This window comes from Bufo bufo, chromosome 3 (assembly GCF_905171765.1).
Source record: "Bufo bufo chromosome 3, aBufBuf1.1, whole genome shotgun sequence".
NCBI classification, from domain to species: Eukaryota; Metazoa; Chordata; class Amphibia; order Anura; family Bufonidae; genus Bufo; species Bufo bufo.
Window position 1 is genome coordinate 668,553,420 of NC_053391.1, and position 20,453 is coordinate 668,573,872.

Genomic DNA, 20,453 nt, shown 5'->3' on the forward strand with positions numbered 1-20,453 from the left:
TGGTTGCTGCTGTTCCCGCAGCATTGACGTCCTGTATACCATTTATGTGACCACTGCAGCCAGTCACATGTCATATATGCAGGCATCACTGCTGAGATCTACGTGTAATTGGCTGCAATGGATACGTGAATGATGTAGGTGGCGGAGACAATGGAAGCAACGGAACCTGGAGTGGCAAGGGATATTATGGATAACTAATGGCTATATTATTAATTTTATTAATTTAAATTTTCTTAAAATCCCAGAAAACCTCTTTAAAGATAACAATAAGCTATCAAAGTCACAGTGCTAAAATACCCTGCTGCATAGACTATATGCATGGACTTGCCGGTGAAAGTGCCAAATTTTACTCTAAATAGGATTATCTAGATACGAAAGTCAACAATTTAACCCAACCCCAATAGCTAGATGAAAGCTCTATGAGAAATGCACCCAACCAACATTCAGATTCCTCGGATTTGTATGGTAAATGCTATCCAAGTCTACAGTACAAAAATATTCAGCCAGATTAGCTAACATTGATGATGTCGGCCTAGTTCCACAAGTCTAACTACTGTTCGAGGTGAAAATACGACGTTTGAAGAGCAATAGTAAGAATATACAGACAAAAAAATACAGTTATTCATATTTTCAAAAATTACGACAACCCATCAGTTGATGACTATCTACCATTTAACATTGCACCATGGCAAAAACGGATAAATAAATCTTACCTGTCTTGGCATTGATGGCAAAGAAGTTTTGAGGGTTCCCGCTTGTGATCTTGTAGGTCAACTTATCGCTGGTGTTCGAATCAGGGTCTACAGCCTGAACCTGGAGCACAGACACATCTTTAGGGGAATTTTCCATGATTGTAGGATAGTATATAGGCTGAGAAGTCAGAGGAGCATTATCGTTGACATCTTCCACTTCAATGTAAAGCTCAATGGTAGAGAAGAGAGGAACAACTCCTCTGTCGGTGGCATACACTGTGAGCCAGTATGAGTTGGTGGTTTCTTTATCTAGAACATCGGCAGTGTAGATAACTCCTGAAAAACAAGAACATAACATGGTTAATGTACCGTAAGCCATATATTCGATGTGCCCATATATCAGTCAAGAAATTCCAGACATTGCTCATGATCTTTGCCAAAGAACCTCTTAAGTCAATTGACCTAATATCTCTGGATCACTTATAGAGTCTTCATTTATGAAGTGGCTGCAAAGTAAGGGGGAGTTATTAGACCAGAGGCTGTTTCCAATTGCAAAACCAATCCCAGAGATTTACACAGAATGTATTCACTGTTCTTGGTCCATGTCAACAATGAGGTACACAACCTAATTTCCATATGTACAGTGAAACCTTTAAGACTACCAACTAAAATATCTACAAAAAAATTGCTTTCTCAAGAAGCAGTTCTCTCAAAGAAGAAGGCTGACATATTGAAAGCATAGAAAAGTCTAGTCTGGATGATGGGTGATCTTCTCAAAGAGTTGATCTTCTTGTTAGGTTTTAGTGTAGTGGATCTACTGTAAGTTCATAAATTATGAGTTAAGAGTGTTTATGGAGTTTGGGAGAACATTAAAGTGGTTGTTTGCCTTTCTAACCTTGTCTACACACCCCACCAAACGTGGCCAGACCTGCGGTAGTAATCATACTTACCTGGTCCCCACCGATGGGTTCTCACTCCATTGTTGCTGTCACAGATGAGGTAAAAGAGTAAATACCACACCGACAACCAGGGGGGAAGGGAAAAGCCGCTAGGCCTCAATGCTAGGGAAGGGAAAGGGTCACCACCCAAAGAACCCTACTCCTGGCCCTGACTCCTAACCGTATGGGCACCCCTTGAAGGTAGAAATGCCCATACACAGGAACCTGGAAGCCCTGGAGACCCTGAGGATCCCTAAAGATATTGGCAGGGCTGAGACCACCCATTCCTTCCAAGATGAAGGAACAAGTGTGTCCCTGAGGCCTAGTAACCACGGCCAAGGGAAAAAGACAAAATACAAACAAGCGAGACACTTAGCTTCTGTTGTAGAAGGATGAGCAGGAACTCAGGGAGAACCACACTCCAGCTCTTTCCAAAACCAAATGAAGCAATCTACCGCATAGTCAGAAGTGTGGGGTCAGATTATAAAGGGTAGAAGTGATGACCACTGAGAAACAGCTGAGACAAGGGAAGTGGTCCTTAACACTATGCCCCTGCATACTTCTGTTGTCCCTGCCTACTTTTGGCTTGTGTTGGTCCTGTGTACTTGTGTTGCCCTGCCTTCTGTCAATTAGGACTCGCCTATAACTTGTGGCCACTTTTAGGATTTTTTTTTTCAGGGCCACTTTATGTTCCCAGTGTACCCCTCTATTCCCTGTTATAGGACTTCTGCAAATATCTGGCTCTGCTTTTTTTAGAGGTCCCATACCAATGAATGGAAAGGCCGCACATGAGCGGTGTGTTGTCTGGCCCTGTTCATGAGATAGGAGCTAGTCCCAAAGGTGGGACCTGCACCTATCTGACATTTATGGCTTATCCTATAAATGGCTCCCGATGGGGCAACTATTTAACCTAACAAGCCATCTCCATGAAGCATTCTTATAAGGGATCTCATTGCTCACAGTCCACGCTGTACAAATAGTCCCAATTTCTAAACATACTACTTAGCGTCTTACAGGGCAGTCGAGGACTCCTGGTTCCTCGGCAGCAGACAATTTAATGACTATGTTTTTGCATTTCTCTGTGTCGTATTCTTTCTAAGTGGTGAAAACATTTTATACAGGGATCGCTGGAAGAGCCGCTATAATAAGACACTTCTGGCCGCCGCCGCCTCACAACTGATGTATTAGACTGTACACATACAGGAAGCAGCCGGCAGAAAATCCTGACAAGCTCATGACCTACACTTGCTATACTCTCTAGTGGGAATTCGAACCTTCCAGATGCCTCTATAATCCAGAGAGTCTCCATCCCAGATATATATTAGAAGCCGTAGAAGTAGACAAAACTCAGGAACGTGTTTGCCTAAATATCCCAGTGTCTGTGGGAAAGGGAAGGGATTTTGGTTAATGCTCTGGTCTGGTAACCTAAGCTCACTTCATTAATGTTTCAGCTGTCACGCGCTATCCCTGACCAGGAGACGTGCGTGACGGCCGTCCACGCTTAATCACTTCCACACATGCACAAACAGGATCCGCTCCGTAGGCTCTCCAGGACGGGGACATTTTACTATGCTTTATATGAGGCGCAGTATAAATGAATTGCTTACGTTGGTTCTCCTTCCAAGGTATCAGATGGCCAAAGTGGGACGCATTATTTTATACTGCACCGCGTGTCTTGTCCCGCGCGTTGATGGAAGTCACACTTCTTCATATATCAAATGCTAACAGTCACGAAACAATGTAATAATACTCATAAAATGCAGAAATGTCGCAGTGCCAACGACAAACTCAGCTCTATCCCTCTGCACATATGATCTGTCTCCTCCGAGATACCTTTTCTAAGTTAAAATAAACCTTATGCGCTAACATGTCTTATCTGCTGATTTCTTGCTGGTTGAGGACCACCCGTCAGTGATATCACGGGAGGATATGCAGATCTCTATCTATAATACACAAATAGACAACTTATCTGAATCTGCAGGTGTCAGCCCTCTGCGGCGTACTGAACTCTGCTACATAGGGGTGATGTATATCAATGAAGGGCAAAGGTTCAGTTGAGGCCATGTAATATGCGTAGGACTGACTATTCAGGGATCGGCTTCAGTATATAGTATATAGTATAACACTTCCAGTCCCTCACAGTATATAGTATAACACTCCCTGTCCCTCACAGTATATAGTATAAGACCCCTAGTCCCTCACAGTATATAGTATAACACCCCCAGTCCCTCACAGTATATAGTATAACACCCCCAGTCCCTCACAGTATATAGTATAAGACCCCTAGTCCCTCACAGTATATAGTATAACACCCCCTGTCCCTCACAGTATATAGTATAACACTCCCTGTCCCTCACAGTATATAGTATAACACTCCCTGTCCCTCACAGTATATAGTATAACACTCCCTGTCCCTCACAGTATATAGTATAAGACCCCTAGTCCCTCTCAGTATATAGTATAACACCCCCAGCCCCTCATAGTACATAATGTAACAGCCAGGCCCTCACTTATCCTGTACTGACCCTGACTTACATCCTGTAGTTTACTCCAGAGCTGCACTCACTATTCTGCTGGTGCAGTCACTGTGTACATACATTACATTACTTATCCTGTACTGATCCTGAGTTACATCCTGTATTATACTTCAGAGCTGCACTCACTATTCTGCTGGTGGAGTCACTGTGTACATACATTACTTATCCTGTACTGACCCTGACTTACATCCTGTAGTTTACTCCAGAGCTGCACTCACTATTCTGCTGGTGCAGTCACTGTGTACATACATTACATTACTTATCCTGTACTGATCCTGAGTTACATCCTGTATTATACTTCAGAGCTGCACTCACTATTCTGCTGGTGCAGTCACTGTGTACATACATTACATTACTTATCCTGTACTGATCCTGAGTTACATCATGTATTATACTCCAGAGCTGCACTCACTATTCTGCTGGTGCAGTCACTGTGTACATACATTACATATCCTGTACTGATCCTGAGTTACATCATGTATTATACTCCAGAGCTGCACTCACTATTCTGCTGGTGCAGTCACTGTGTACATACATTACATTACTTATCCTGTACTGATCCTGAGTTACATCATGTATTATACTCCAGAGCTGCACTCACTATTCTGCTGGTGCAGTCACTGTGTACATACATTACTTATCCTGTACTGATCCTGAGTTACGTCATGTATTATACTCCAGAGCTGCACTCACTGTTCTGCTGGTGGAGTCACTGTGTACATACATTACATCACTTATCCTGTACTAATCCTGAGTTACATCCTGTACTATACTCCAGAGCTGCACTCACTATTCTGCTGGTGCAGTCACTGTGTACATACATTACATCACTTATCCTGTACTAATCCTGAGTTACGTCCTGTATTATACTCCAGAGCTGCACTCACTATTCTGCTGGTGGAGTCACTGTGTACATACATTACATTACTTATCCTGTACTGATCCTGAGTTACATTCTGTATTATACTCCAGAGCTGCACTCACTATTCTGCTGGTGGAGTCACTGTGTACATACATTACATTACTTATCCTGTACTGATCCTGAGTTACATCCTGTATTATACTCCAGAGCTGCACTCACTATTCTGCTGGAGGCTCAGTGGTTAGCATGGGTTTCCTGCGGGTACTCCGTTTTACTCCGACACTCCAAAGACATACTGATAGGGAGCTTAGATTGTGAGTCCCTCCAATTGAGGGCTTCAGTGCGTGGGGGCGGGGCCTGATCCCTCAGTGCCTCTCAGTTTTCCAGTGCTGGCCACGCCCCTCGATACACTAAAGCTCTCATTAAAATAAAGAACAAAGGTCTCTTTTCTCGGGGATGACATGACCAAATTTCACAACACAGGTATCATTTTAATCAGCAAAATCAACCCTGCAAGGTACTATGGCTAGTTTAATAGGGCTAATCCTGGTGATGGGTGCTCTTTAAAGGGATTTTCCACAAAAAGGAATGTTCCACCAAAAATAATGTGATTACAGGATGCCATACTACGCTGATTCCTAGTAATCTATTGTGGTCAATGTGCCTGCAGTGCCGCAACAGGGAAAATTAAGTATTACATGATGTCTATTAAAATCAATGGATGTCCATGTCTTCTATAGACTAGCAGGATCCAGAAGGAGATCCTTTTTGTAGCCGTACTACGAGGGATGAAACATTTTCCTTTGATCCCAGCAATTGCAGCAGGGTGGCAGCTGTCAATCAAAGCTGTCACCTCCGCAGGTGATCACGTAGGCACCACTGCTGTGAACCTGTGATGACGGTGCTCTATGCAAGGGGGTGCAAGGGTTAATAAGGTACCTGTTCATGACTTTCTAAACTTGACTGCCCCTTTAAATATTTTTAGGTGGGATTTTTTGCGGCTGTTATTGCAAATATCAATTTGTTTATTTTTTATTTTTTTATAATTTACTGTAGTAATAAGACATGGGAAATATTGGACATAAACTATAGATGAAACCAAACCAACATGTAAAAAAAAACGCGGCCACGATAAAATGATTTGACGTCTCCGTCTGTAGAACCTGAGATGAAGGATCAGAGAAGAAGACTGACGGGAGTGTGAACGATGTAATTAGTATCTTTAAGTCCTAGATCCGCAGTTTAACAGCTCAGAACATTATAACTTAACCTTGAATTTTTCCTTATGACATTTTCTAAATGTTCTCATTCTGATAACGGCACAATAAAGGTGAAATGGCGCCCAATCTTCTCTCCGAGGGACGTCCATGTAAAAAAAAAAGAATCTTGAAAAATGTTCCTCGCTGTGAAAATGATCCAATTTCTTGATGGTCTCCTTTGAAAATTGCTCGACAATTGATGTACATCTAACCTCTGAGCAAATTGTCTGAAATGTTAACATCTTTCATCATCTCCACTTAGCACATGAAAGGAGAGCTCAAAACGGGAGCTTTTTAAATTTGGGTCAATGTGGCTGAACATCCAGCGAGCTCATCAATGGCCACGTGACCATGTAACATCTTGTGCGCCAACGGCATGGGGGAGGTGATAACTAGCTGCTATTTTTATTAGTGTAAACTCGTGAGAGTCATACAAAAAGTCAAAATTAGAGATGATATAATCAATGGTGCCCTATCAATGGTGTGAACAGCATTCTGAGAGGGGTACAATCCCATCTACCGTTTGGGGCAGTTTTGGAGAACGGGCTTTCCACACTTCTGTTATGGAACACCCCCCCCACCTTCCCCTATAAAAAATCGATGGGCCCATTTTGTGATTGCTAGTGTGTCATGCTAAGGTTTTATTTTCTCACACATAATTTCGACAAGTTTGTGCATCAGTTCTTCACTTTTGCATTGTTACGTCTGGCTGCACAATCATATGTACAGAGATCAGCGTCTTAAGTCCCTAAGGATCTGTAATAGGGACCCATAGCAGTGTTTCTAGGCGGAGGGCATATCTTGAAGCCCCTTGACCTCAATATAAAATTTGTAGCAGCCTACCCCCTTACCATATGCCATTTATAATACTAGTGTCTTTTTATGTTACAGAATACATAAAAAAAATAAAAAATTATAATACTAATAATAATAATAATAAATGTCCCAGCCCTTCCTCTTCTCTTTGATACTATATTGACTCATAAATCAAAAGAGAAGATTTTATAAAGAAATCTTCGTTCTGTGTTCTAGGTCCTACAGGGATGCCCAACCTGCGGCTCTCCAGCTGTTGCAAAACTACAACTCCCTGCATACTCAGACAGCTTACAGCTATCAGCCTACAGCGGGGCATGGTGGGAGTTGTAATTTTACAACAGCTGGAGGGTCTCAGGTTGGACATCCATGTTCTAGGAGATCCGAAGACATGTCCTCCTCCTTCTCACTGTCCTGTGACTGGTTGTAAGATAAGTGGCTGCAGCAGAAGCCTCCTCCCTCCGTTCTACATGTAGTTAGTGGGGGAAAAAGCTTGGCCCTTCTTTGTTAATCCCTTCCCCAGCCAACAGCTGAGGATTGAACTGACCAGTAGGACATTTGAGCTGAACCCGGACATAAGTTCCCCTTCACACATTAAAATTACTTGCTTTGAAGCTCCCCCTTGCCCTTTCTTCACTATCGGCGACGTACCGGGCTTCTCATAGGTATGCTGGGCGGAAACAGTGATCCCGGTGACATCACTGGCACAATTGGGTGGTCTTTAGAGCTTCCCTAGGCTGTTTTACAGGCCATTACTGCCAGTGACGTCACCGGGATCACTGCTGGACGGAAGCCTCTGTCGAGCATACAGAGAAAAGCCGGGTACATCATCATCAGCAAACAAACAGCCCTTGCCCTGCATTATGGAGCACAGGGAAAGGAGGAGCATTGGAGCAAGAGATGCTCTGATGCTCCACCGATACAGGCTAAATGTGTAAAAGGGAGATTATGTCCGGGTTCACCTCTAAAGTACCCACAGATGGCCAGCAATTGGCTGGTATCCAGTAGTGTGCGCATGCTAGCCATTTAGAAGCCACCCCCTATGGGAAAATTAGAGACAGTCGGGCTCACCGCAAGGGAGCATAAGAAGACGGAGGGTATATATACTGTATATAATGGGACCAATTCTGATTGGGTCCTCTCTGTCCCATAGCAGCACCATGGTTTGCCTCTATGGTAAATATGCCCTTTCATACAACATGGATCTGTAATGCAACCATGTGTATGAGTAAGGATGTTACTTTAGGGAGTGCAGAGGCAGCAGTTGCACCGAGGACCTGGTGCCTGAGAGAGCTCAAAGGCAACTCTACCACAAAAGAAGGCACCAGTAATACAACTGGCACATTGGTGGTGGTTGGTATTACAGATTTGCATTGGGACCCTCTGTAAATCGTTTCAAAATTTTCAGGTAAGAAGTAAAATTTTATTGAACAAATTGTCAAGACCCTTTGACAAGACAAAAAGATTTCCCGAAATTTCAGTTATTACACTTCAGTTATTTGGTCAGTTATTTTCAGCAGTCATTGTGAGCCAAAACCAGTAGTGAAGCCTACACAGAGATAAAGAATAATGGAAAAATGTGGGCCTATTCTGTGTTTTTGACTCACACCTGGTTTTGGGTCACAATAAATGATGGAAATAATTGATCAAATTACTGAAGAGTGAATTTGGCCTAAGATTGGAAAATCTGGAACAGTCCTTCATACCTGAACCTAAATGATGATTATGGGACCTATTCGAGCTATCTTTATTAATTTTACAAGATGTACAAAAATTGCAGACAAGTGTCAGACAGTCCAATCACTTTACACAAATGTGCCAGGAGGAAAAATCCTTTTTTTTTTTTTCAAAATCTTCATCTCCTAGACGGAAAAAAGAAATTCTCTGCTGGTAGTCTCAGGACGCAGGTAGGAAGCCAATTGGAAACATTTAAGACACGAATACCGTGTTCCCGTCCAGCCAAATTAGACGTTAAATGTCAGTTTATTCTTCAGTGTTTTATTTTAATGAAACAAAATAATCCAGACCGCAGGAGCGAGAGTTTAACACAAGTTCCTGCTTAGAAGCAATATTGAGCCATCATGCTCAGCAAAGACTAGGAGAAAGAACGAGAAGACAGCCTAAGTGCCGGGGAAAGATTCTAATTGTGGAGAGCGAGGTTTTACTGCATTTTCATTCAAGGTATTTAAAGACTAAATAATTTCGGACCTACAGGGTTGCATGAAGTAGGAGGGGAGGCCTGGGACCTTCATGCATTATTGACATTCTTGGGCAAGGATAACCAGGGTTGTTGATCGTCAGCTTGTAGGATGTCCTTACAGCGAATGCAAACATTCCAAATACACAGCACGCACAAGTCAGGTTGATTCTTGTACAAAGCTTTATCGCAGCAGAGTGTGGACTCATGGGAGTTTTTGCTCCTGCTGAGATATATGGAGGTGGAAACAACAGGAACTTCAAAGGTTTTTGTCTGGTGAGGGACATTTTCTAGGCTTACTCCATAATAGGAACACCTGCTGATTTGTCTTCTTAGTTGCTATAAGTACCAATATTTTTCTGCAGGCATTCATGCCAACATAGTGGGGTATAAAATATGCGCATACCACGGGGTGATATGGAGGCCATGATTCAGATTTTGTATTGTACCCCTATTGTTATGGAGTGGGTATGGAACCAAGCAGATTGGACTCGGTGCTACTCCTACAGGTATTATCCTGGTAGCCCTCTTGTATTCACCCTTTAACTTCTATACAGTAATCTCGACTTAGCTAAAGGGGATCTACCAGGCTGCTACCTCCATGAGTAGTCTTTGCTTGGTTGACAGCAAATCCACAGAGGTCAAGAGACACCGGTGTGAAACACCAAAGGGTTAGACAGTGCAGGCAGAGTCCAGGGAAGGCAGCTCAGGGTCAGGCAGAGGTCAAATGAGCCAGCAAAGGGTCAAGTTTGGCAGAAGTCAGTACACGATAGATAGTAGATGGGAAAAATATATATATAATCAGCACACCTTTTCAAGACACTAACGCACTATAACCAATTGCTTAGGTACGCTCCCATATTGAAGGTGACTTAAGTACCCCAACTTTTGGCTGGTGTGAATTAGAGTCTGCGCACACTGGTCCTTTAAGAGACGGAGGGAGCGAGCGCGAGGCCATCCTGGCAAGAAGCAGGCAGTAGTCTTTGTGGAGGAGCAAGACAACTTCGGTGGCTGGACCTACTGCAAGGAGAGGGCCCATGCTACCGGACGCAAAGGAGCAAGTAAGCACCTATTTTGCATGGCAGAGTAGGGTTAGGCTCTATTTACACATGGGGGAATACAGCTACAATTGGTGTATGTACCACAATTTTTCCTGAAGCCTATGCAAAATGTGCTTACATAGCATAATGTGAACACAGCTTTATGCTTTGGTGATTGTTCTTGGGTTTGTATCTTCTGGGGTAAAGATATATTATGAAATAAACCAACATGGGTGGATATTCCCTTTCATTCTGTTGAAGGGTTTCCCCAAGAGCCAAGATGTCATCAGGACCATCAAGTATTATATTAGTGTTCTAAATGTTTCCCAGCACTGGTGTTCCCTGCAGCCTAGTTATGGGTTCTTCTAGTGGTTACCGTTACACTAAGGGTTTCCAATTGGGAAACATATTTCAGGGCTTCTCCATGATGAAAAGTTTGGGTAGTTCTGTATTAGGTTCTGTTTACTGTGGGGTTCCACTTATGACAGAGCCATAACTATTGTGCTTTTAATGGGATTTCATGGGGGTTTGGTATTTTTACAGCAGCATTTTATAGCTATAAAGGCTGCTGAAACACCAAATCGAGACAGTGCAAGTACAAAAGGCCTTAGGTACTACACACATGGCACCCTACTATAAAACTGTCTGGAGAGTCTGGAGCTATTCTCCCCATGAACAATGCTTCCCTACTTCATCATACATATAGTATTGGATTGAGAAATGGGAGGCATATGGAGATAAAGTAAAGGTCCTATTATGGCTCTTTGTGGAAGAGGACCTTTCACCACTCCTGATATGCCTATTCTAATAGCTACATGCATTCCCCACGTACTAACAATTCTGGAGCATCTATTCTTATGACTCTATGTTGTGCCATTCCTTTATTATTTGCACTAGAAGTTATGAATGAATTGCTATTTGCCTTCAGTAAGGGTACAGGGGGGGGGGGGGGTAACCAGTTGGGGGTGTGCCTGCACAGTCTGAAAATGGCAGCACTGATTAGATAGAGTGAGTCTGTGCAGGTACACACCCCAAACTGGTTACCACCCCTCTGTACCCTTATTGAAGGCTAATAGCAATTTATTCATAACTTCTATTAGAAATAATAAAGGAATGGCACAACATCGATCCATAAGAATAGATGCTCCAAAATTGTTATTACATGGGGAATGCATGTGTAACACCCCAGAGTTGTGTTACTACATGCCTCTACCCCGCTACTGTCATCTAAGAGCTTTACATTGTCATCTAATGTAATTTATGTCTTCACAAATGTGCATCTAAAACCATGTTAAACACAATTGTTCTTGTAATTTTCCAGGCTCACCAGCAGGTGGCAGCAACTCTTTGGCAAGGTACAGTTTAATGAATCTATTCCAGCTAAGCTCTTCCTCTGTGGAGAGGTGGGCTGTTCTCACATCCTGTTGTATGGGTGGAGAAGGAAGTTAGAGTTAGTGTAGCCCACCCCCTGCTAGGGGTAGGGTGTGTGTGTGAGGAGTTTCCCTGCATAGGGAAGACAGCAAGGATCTTGTCTCGGCTGAGACTTGACCATATTCCCAGTCTGAGCACCTTCAGCCTCAGCTGGATGAAGAAAGCAGAAACTACAAATCTCCAGAGTTCCAGGAAGAAAGCATCCCCTGAGAATCCTTCTGTGAGTTAAGTCCAGAGACCTAGGAGAAGCTACTCCTCCTCAGCTAGTCTGTCCTCACACAGCAGAAAGTTACAGAAAAGTTCAGAAGATTAATTATTGTCACAATTACAGAGCTACCAAGCAGGCGACTTATCCTGCAAGCTCCAAATTTAAAGCAGAAGTATTTATTCTTGCCAATGATTGCTAAAACCTGCTGCGACCAGAGACCAAAGCTGTATACTGCTTGGATACAAGTTATCTTCAGTAAAGAAACGTTTGAACTTCATCTAAAGGTCTGGACATAATTTTTGCTGCAAAATTCTTCTATTACTCCTACTATCACTACACTCAAATTTATTGCAAGTGAGCCAGAAGCCAGGAGTCCAGCCATACCCAGGTAGGAGACACTGTTGACACAATTATCACTGCCTTATAGAGACATTATAGGCCATTTCCCCACTCTGGCATTCCTAATCTTGGACGTGCGTTATAATACCTTGGAAGGGCCCTGGGATAGTACCCTGCGCACGCTTCAATTGGCGTCACGAACAAATATAGACTATTATCCACCTGACCTGGCCACGGCATTAAAGTGGCGTCAGCGTACCACGTATCCTGGCCATTGCACATGAAGCTATTAAAACAGGAATGTCAAGAGTGGTGAAAGGTCCTCTTTAAAGGGAACCTGTCATCAACTTTATGCTGCCCATACTAATGGCAGAATAAAGTAGAGACAGGTGAGTTGATTTCAGCGGTCTGTCATTTGAAAGTTAAAAGTAAGTTGTTGTTGAAAACCAACATCACAATCATTGCAGACTGGGCCTGGAAAAGAGTCACAGCCACCTGAGAAGAGTCCTGGTTATTTATGACTTCGTGCTCTCCCTGCCCACCTGCTGATGATTGACAGTCTCCTACCTAGTTTTCTTTCTATCTAGGAGAAAACTGCAGAAGATTATGAAGAACCACGACTCTTCTCAGGTAGATTTGACTCTTTTCCAGGCCTGGGCTGCAATGATTATGATGCCGGTTATCAGCAACCACTTACTTTTAGCTCATGAGTGACACACCGCTGAAATCAGCATTCCTGTCTATATTTTATGCTGCCCTCAGTGAGGTCAGCGTATGGTTGATGACAGGTTCCCTTTAAGGTCCGCCATACACCTTCAATAGATTTTGGTCGACAGCTATTTGTCCCAATTCTCCTATGCCAAGTATACATGTGTTTTGGAAGAGAGGTGAAAGATGCTGCTGGACACCTCTGGCGGTGGCTTATCTCCTTGGCTAGTAAAAGAATTGGGTGTTGAAATTCAAAGCATCCAAACCTTCTCTCCTCTGACATCATCTGTAGGGGGAAAGTCAGGAATTCTCTACACAACTTAAGCTGGCCATACACATCAGTCTTCTGTCGGCTGAACCTGCCAAGAATGGTGGGTTCGGCCAACACACTAATGTGTGTGGGTAGCTCCCAACTCTCCCCGACAGATGATGTCAGAGGAGACGAGGATCAGGCAAAATGAAAATTTTCACCAGATCCTTTTGTTCTCCTGGGAGATAAACCACCAGAAGTCTCCTCTCTGATCTCCCCATACAACACACAGCCAAACAAGTATGTGTTTCAGGAAGCAGGGAGTGAGTTGGGAAAGGTGCCATGGGCTGAAAGATCTTTTGGCCAACAGTTATTGAATGTGTATGGAAAGCTCTAGATTGTTGGCTGGTGGATCAAAAATAAGAGTTCAACTGACCTTAGCATGATGTATCTAGGGGCCTTTAGGTAGAGTAGAGTACACTACTAAGGTATGCCACCTTACCCTTTTATAATAATTTGAACAATACCAAAATAACTCGGAGAAATGAAGATCTTAGTGAATGAATTACAAGATGCCCCATTTAATAATTGATGAAAAATCAGTAAACAATATATCAAATTTACAAATCAAATATTGAAGAAAAAAGTAACATTTGGGCAATTAGCTTTCAATAATTAAAACCTACAGTATCTCTATGACCTCTGCAAAGACAGCTTTAATAAGTTATTCCAAGTCTATCCGTACCCTTTTTTAATTAAGACGGTATTCACCAAGCAATTTGCAGGACTGCAATCCCCACCAGCTAGAGTGGGTTTTCCTGAACACTGTAATAATGGTCTGAGACCCCAAGGAGACAAACCTCATTACAAGCCTTACCTATCTCTAGGATGCTGAATTAAACCTTAGCTCTCCTTACGGTAATAATAGTATAGAAATTCCTACAAGAACCGTATTGAAGCTGTCAAAGGAGACCTTAACATTTTTTTGTAATGAATTTCTGGTTCCAAGAGGAAAAAAAAATAAAAAATTCCCGCTCATGAACACTCTTACTAAACGTCTTACATCAATTTGACTCGATGCATATTAACCACGCGTGCAACTTTGACTAATAATGAGTGAGACAGAAATTCATTTTTATTTAAAAACAATCTGTCGTCTTCCCAGGGTAATAAGACTTAATTAGGATTCATTGTATGTTCATTTTTTGAAACAGCGCCGTATTTTACGTCACTAGAACCAATACATACAGTATCAAAAACTGGCATTTCTTATAGAATTTATTTCATATTTTGGAAAGTTTAGGTGGATGATGGAGAAAAGAATAGGGCACACTGCTGGCAAACTGTAAAGTTGGCTATGGATATCTGATGCAGTTGGTCAACAGATCTTGACAATTTTTGAGGGATCTGTCAACCATCTAAAGCCAGTCATATAAATTACATGTACATTAGCCAAACCCATCCATTTTGGCAGGAGTGGCCACCCAACTAATGTATATGGGAGGCTCTCAACTTTCCCCGATGGCAGAAGTTGGGGCAGATAGGCTGTTGAATTTCAACGTCCCCTATCTTTTTTGTTCTCAGGAAGAAAAGCCACAGAGGTGTCTGGAAAAGGCTTATTCCCTCCTCCCCTTTAATTTAGAATACAAGCAGAATTCAAGCTTGGCCTAGTTTGCACATGAATATGTGTGGAATCTGATAAGATAGCTGTTGGCTGAAAGAGTATTCATTCGACATGCATCTTATGTGTATGGCCAGCCTCAAGTGTAAATGTCAACAAGTCAACATTTTATGACCTGGCTGAAGGAAGGAATCACAAAGGTTGGATTTATTGTGTTTTGAGATGCCAAAAACTAGCCCAAATTTGCTGTTTTCAGTGAAATCAGACTAATATCTAATAAGTATTGGGTCCTCAGAAGGTAGTCGAAGAAATGTATTAGATGGAGATAAGCCAATACTGCTCACCATGTCCTCATTGAAATTAGCATACAGGAGCCATAATTCGGCATTCATAGAAGTCTATGGGGCCATAATGTACCTGTGATTTCATACAGAGGATCTATCTGTCGCTAGGGATTAGTGAAGCAATTCTAAATGTGAGTTGCATCCAGATCAAAGGTTTTGGTGATTCGATTTGATTGAATTTTGGGGAATTTAAACATGAATGAAAACAGTAAGAGACTAGAGACTAAAAATATAAGTCCTAGGAGCTCAGTGTCACACACAAATTTTCAGGCCAATTGGAGCATTTTTGATTGTGGTAGAATCGATTCGGACACAAATCAAATCGGTTGACCAGTTCAGCCAAATCAAACCCGAATTTAATTTTGAGCGATTCACTCACCTCTATCGGTCGTATTCAAAAACATTGTTCAGATGCCACCATACCTAACACCTCTGTAGTGCTGTGCGGAGGCACCATACAGAAGAACATGGAGCTCCATAGTCCGAAGCTTGAGAAACTCTATGTGCCTCTGAACAGCACATAGGCAAACACTTACTCAGACATTCACATCTACATGAGTCAAACTGAGTCAGTCAACCTGGCTCTTATGTGTTCAAAACCACCAGACACACAGGTGATACGGCACATTCCAGTCATCTAAACAGAACAAGTAGCCATAACAGATGGACAGTGTATAATTGTATTGTTCATTACGACAGAAGGTCCAGAAAAAAATTGGACCTGGATTTTGTGAATAATTAGAATATGATGAAACATTTTTCACTCTGCCAGTCTGTTGTTTCATAAACTCTTGATGCTTTTTCTTATAATCAACTTCTCGAAATCCCTCCTACCCCCATCTGTTAATAAGGCCAAAATACATGATTACCATCCTCCTCCTCCTCCAGGCCCTTATGTTGGAGCCAACAGATAAGACAGCTTTTTGTTAGCAAGGTAGGCAGGGACCATCTGCAAGCTTGAAAAATCCCAGATTAAACAAGATACTTTCTCCGGAGCTCTTGTTTTAGTTTATTTAAAAAAATATATAAATCTTTGCTCCTTGACAAAAAAATAAGAAAATAAGAAACACAATGTATTTCACAATTTTAAAGGAACAAAGAAGCAAAAATAGCTCCTCCATATTTAGTTAATAAAGTATGTGCAAATAATCATTTTTAGAATCACATGTATTGAATTCATTCGTAAAAAACCTGAGATGCTGGTAAGCTCTTTCCAGGTAGGGATTAGTCCTACTCACAATTCGGGGACTGTTACAGCTCGGCAGCTAATCATTGCAGTGTGGTCAGTGGCATAGCTTTATTAGGTGCAGAGGTGTTGGTTCCTCATGGGCACTGGTGAAGATCAAGGGTTACCCTACTCATGGGAAGACTAGCATTATAAATGGAGCATGGTAGTCGTGGGCCTTGTTAAAGGTTTTACATTGTGGCCACTGGCTTTTCTGTGTTACCATCAATGTCCGTCTTGTCATGCCCTTGTCCGCTGTGTCTGTCTACAGGGCTTCCTCTGCAGTACCTCTAGGAGAGGGTAAATTTTGATAGCTGGTGAAGAGAGGCTTCAGTTCCTGAGCCAAGGTGCTGGTGGCTACGTTGTTTTACTAGAGCTGGTCCTCAAAGGGGATGTTCCATTGTTGCTCTTCACTACATGTTCTGGTTCAACACACTAGAAATGCAAGGAAAGGCCTACTCTGCCAATTACTGGCTGAGAGGAGACACTGTTAAGACCAGTGATTGGCTGAGCGGGCCTTTTCTGGTATTTCTAGGTAGAAGTGGAGAGCAATGGGGAATGGAGCAGCACTGGAAAAGCAGCAGTATGAGACTGGTGGGGGAGGGCAATAATTATTATTATTTTATTTTTTTACATTTTCCTGGAAAACCCTTCAATGAGCCAATGATTCAATGACTTTTTACATTTACATGCGCTGCACTAGTCCCTTCATCAGGGTAACTGCACACCCTGCGTATTTTGCATGGATTTTCAGTGCGGATTTTTGTGCAGAAGACAGTATAGGGCTACTTTCACACTTGCGTTGTTCGGCAGAGGATCTCAATACCGGAATTAAATGTATCCATTTTGATTTTACACATCAGGATGCATTTATTCCGTTAGGATGGGGTTGTGTGAAATCAAAATGGAAAAAAAAAAAAAACGGATCTGTCACTAAAATTGTTGAAAATCAATGGGTGACGGGCTCCTAAAAAAACTGATCTGTCACCGTTGACTTACATTGTTTTCAGTGCCGGATCTGGTTATATGACCGGACACAAAACCTCAGCTTGCAGCGATTTTGTGTCCGGTCACAAAACGGAATGCTGCCAGAACGGAAGACATCCTGAACTGATCTCTTTCCATTCAGAATGCATGAGGACTAAACGGAAACGTTTTTGTCCAGTATTGAGATCCTCTGCTAGATCTCAATACCAGAAAACAACAACACAAGTGTGAAAGTAGCCAAATAGTACCAGGAAAGTGAATTAGATTTTTACATGCAGAGACTGACCTCTGTTATATCAGTTCTCCCCTAGACTCCAATGGGGTTGTTAATATAAAATAACATTTCTAACAAAAATTGAATAAAAGGCATAAAAACACACCAAAATCATGATAAACAATGTGGATTTATGTGTGTTTTTATGCTGATTTTCTGCATACACCTAGTGCAGGTAGCCTTGTATTGTAATTATATTTTTCCGTTTTAATTCTGAAGAAAACAAGTCAACGCTACTACTTTGCTTAAATGAAGCAATAAGCTGTTTTTGTGAAGATACAGACTATAAGAACATGGCTGCCAACATCATCCACAGGTAATAGGTGCACTTTAAATTCAGTGCAAGAACTATGGAAGAACATGATGTTACTACAGAGCAGGAGCACATTCTTCAGGCTTCAACAACTTTCAAGTTGGGCAAATAAACTCTCATTAACCCATTTTCCCTTTGGTTTGTGAATGGGTTAAATCTTGTTATTGCCCTCATTTGCATAAAATATGTTAATGATGGCTGCATGCATAAGCATTTTAACAAGCTTAATCCCATTTACCAAGGGTAATTATTGGGGAAAACAGATTTAATGAGATACCTTCCTCACAGGAGCCCATCATTAAAATAGTTTAGTGTCACTCCCCGTGATTTTCGCCTCATCAATACCAAGAAGGAAATTCTTGTCAACATACAAATAAAGCTCATTTAAATTCACCGCTTGACCCGAAGCACTTTCCTGTGTCTCGTCAAGAGAGATATGGCGTTCACTTGGCGGTTATGTTTCCACACACAGATGTTGGTCATGTTTCTCTTCTGTAAACATCCGGAATTGATGTGGCTCTGGCTGATACTTTGCTATGCGCCGAGGATAACGTCACCTGTTCTTGTACAAATTCTGTGTGAAATCCTCCTTTATTGTAAGATACAGATGTATTTATGTCTACTACAATTATTAAACAGGCACAACGAGGAAAGGACCTTTTTGGGTTGACTTTTCATCCCTAGGTAATGTGCCATTCTGTGTTTTTGGCAAGAGCTTAATGGGATGAGCCATCATTTAGGTAAATGCCTCAATTTCTCAATGGAAGGAGATCTTACTCGTTGTCGCCTCCGATGAGTACTGAATTATGAATGAGCTGCCAAACAATGGCGGTTATGGATGACTGTTATGGATGCTTGACCACATTCAATCATTACCCAAATTACTAAAGAATAGTGTTGAGCGAGCATGCTTGGCTGGACTGCTGTTCGGCTCGAGCATCGCTATGCTTGGCACATTGCAGTGCTCGGCCGAATGCTGCAGGTGCTCACTTACAATTTAATACAATTAAAGTCAATGGGGGACCCGAGCATCAAACTAGGTGCCCCCTGCTCTGAAGAAGAGATAAAATCCATGGCTTTCTCAAACAGCTGATCGGTGCAGATGCTGAGAGTCTAATATTAATCACGTATTCTGAGCATTGACCATCAAAATAAACAACTTCTTCTCTAGTAGTGTTGATCGAGCACTAAAGTGCTCGTGTGCTCTGACCGAACACATCAGTATGCTCTACCAAGCACAATGGAAGTCAGTGGGAGAACCCCTGGCACCACCTGCTCTGAAGAAGAGAGGGTGTCTGGTTCTCAAAAAAAGGTTAGAAATTGATGGAAACCCCATCAAAATGGTTTGGAACCACCATTACAAGGATGGCTGGATGCGTATTGGACTCCTATTATCTATGACATACAATAGACCACCACACAATGGCTATTTGCCAAAAGCCAGGTATATGCAAGCCATCAATCTATCCATCCATCCATCCATGAGACAGATGACAGGCTTAGTCAGCATACCTTACAATGGCAGCCTTGTGCACTATGAGACATTCCACACCAGCTCTCATCTGACTGAGAGCCAGTAAGCCTCAAAGTTACTTCAGATATGTTGGATGGCTTGGGTGGACCGGCACACCTAGATCAATATCATTAGGGAGACAAAAAGTTTTCTGATTGTCCTAACATAATATTCAATAACCATTCTATACAGTTTTGTCATGTAAAAACTCATTTGCATGAACATGGGCATATGGGAAAGACATGCAAATGAGCAGAATCTGCCTTGTTTTGCAGCTAAAAAACCATTTGCATGGAAAATTTGCAATCTACACTACTTATGAACAGCGCCATCTATTGTTTTCATAGTCTTATGACAAGACTTGTCATAAGACTATGAAACCAATAGATGGTGCTATTCATCTTGTTGGGGCTCTAGTAAGTGGGGCACACTGCTCAACAGAGTCCACACACCGTGTAGCACTCAGCCTATAATTGCCTGTGCTAACACTGAAGTGTATATCGGTTTGCTGCTATCATTCACACATCTTCTAGCACTTTATCTGCGGTAATATAAGCTTGCTAGGGTGTATCTGAGGACTATTGCCCTGCTTGTAATGACTCATGAACAGCGCCATCTATTGGTTTCATAGTCTTATGACAAGATGATTACTCTTGTCATAAGACTATGAAATTAATAGATGGCGCTGTTCATGAGTGGTGCAGATTGCAAATTTTCTTTCCCATATACCCATGTTTATGCAAATGAGTTTTTACATGACAAAACTGTATAGAAAGGTTATTGAATATTATGTTAGGACAATCAGAAAACTTTTTGTCTCCCTAATGATGTTGATCTAGGTGCGCAGGTCCACCCAAGCCATCTAACAGATCTGAAGTAACTTTGAGGTTTACTGGCTCTCA

The 20,453-nt window shown here is 42.0% G+C and overlaps 1 protein-coding gene across 5 annotated transcripts in view; it reads right to left on the reverse strand.

The window, feature by feature from the left end:
* FAT3 (FAT atypical cadherin 3) overlaps nt 1–20,453 on the reverse strand; it is a 588,664-nt gene that overhangs the window by 274,246 nt on the left and 293,965 nt on the right. For all 5 annotated transcript variants that reach the window (XM_040426352.1, XM_040426353.1, XM_040426354.1 and 2 more), the window contains one exon: nt 714–1,028. In XM_040426352.1, coding sequence (XP_040282286.1) covers nt 714–1,028 — 315 coding nt within the window. The remainder of the gene's footprint in view (nt 1–713; nt 1,029–20,453) is intronic.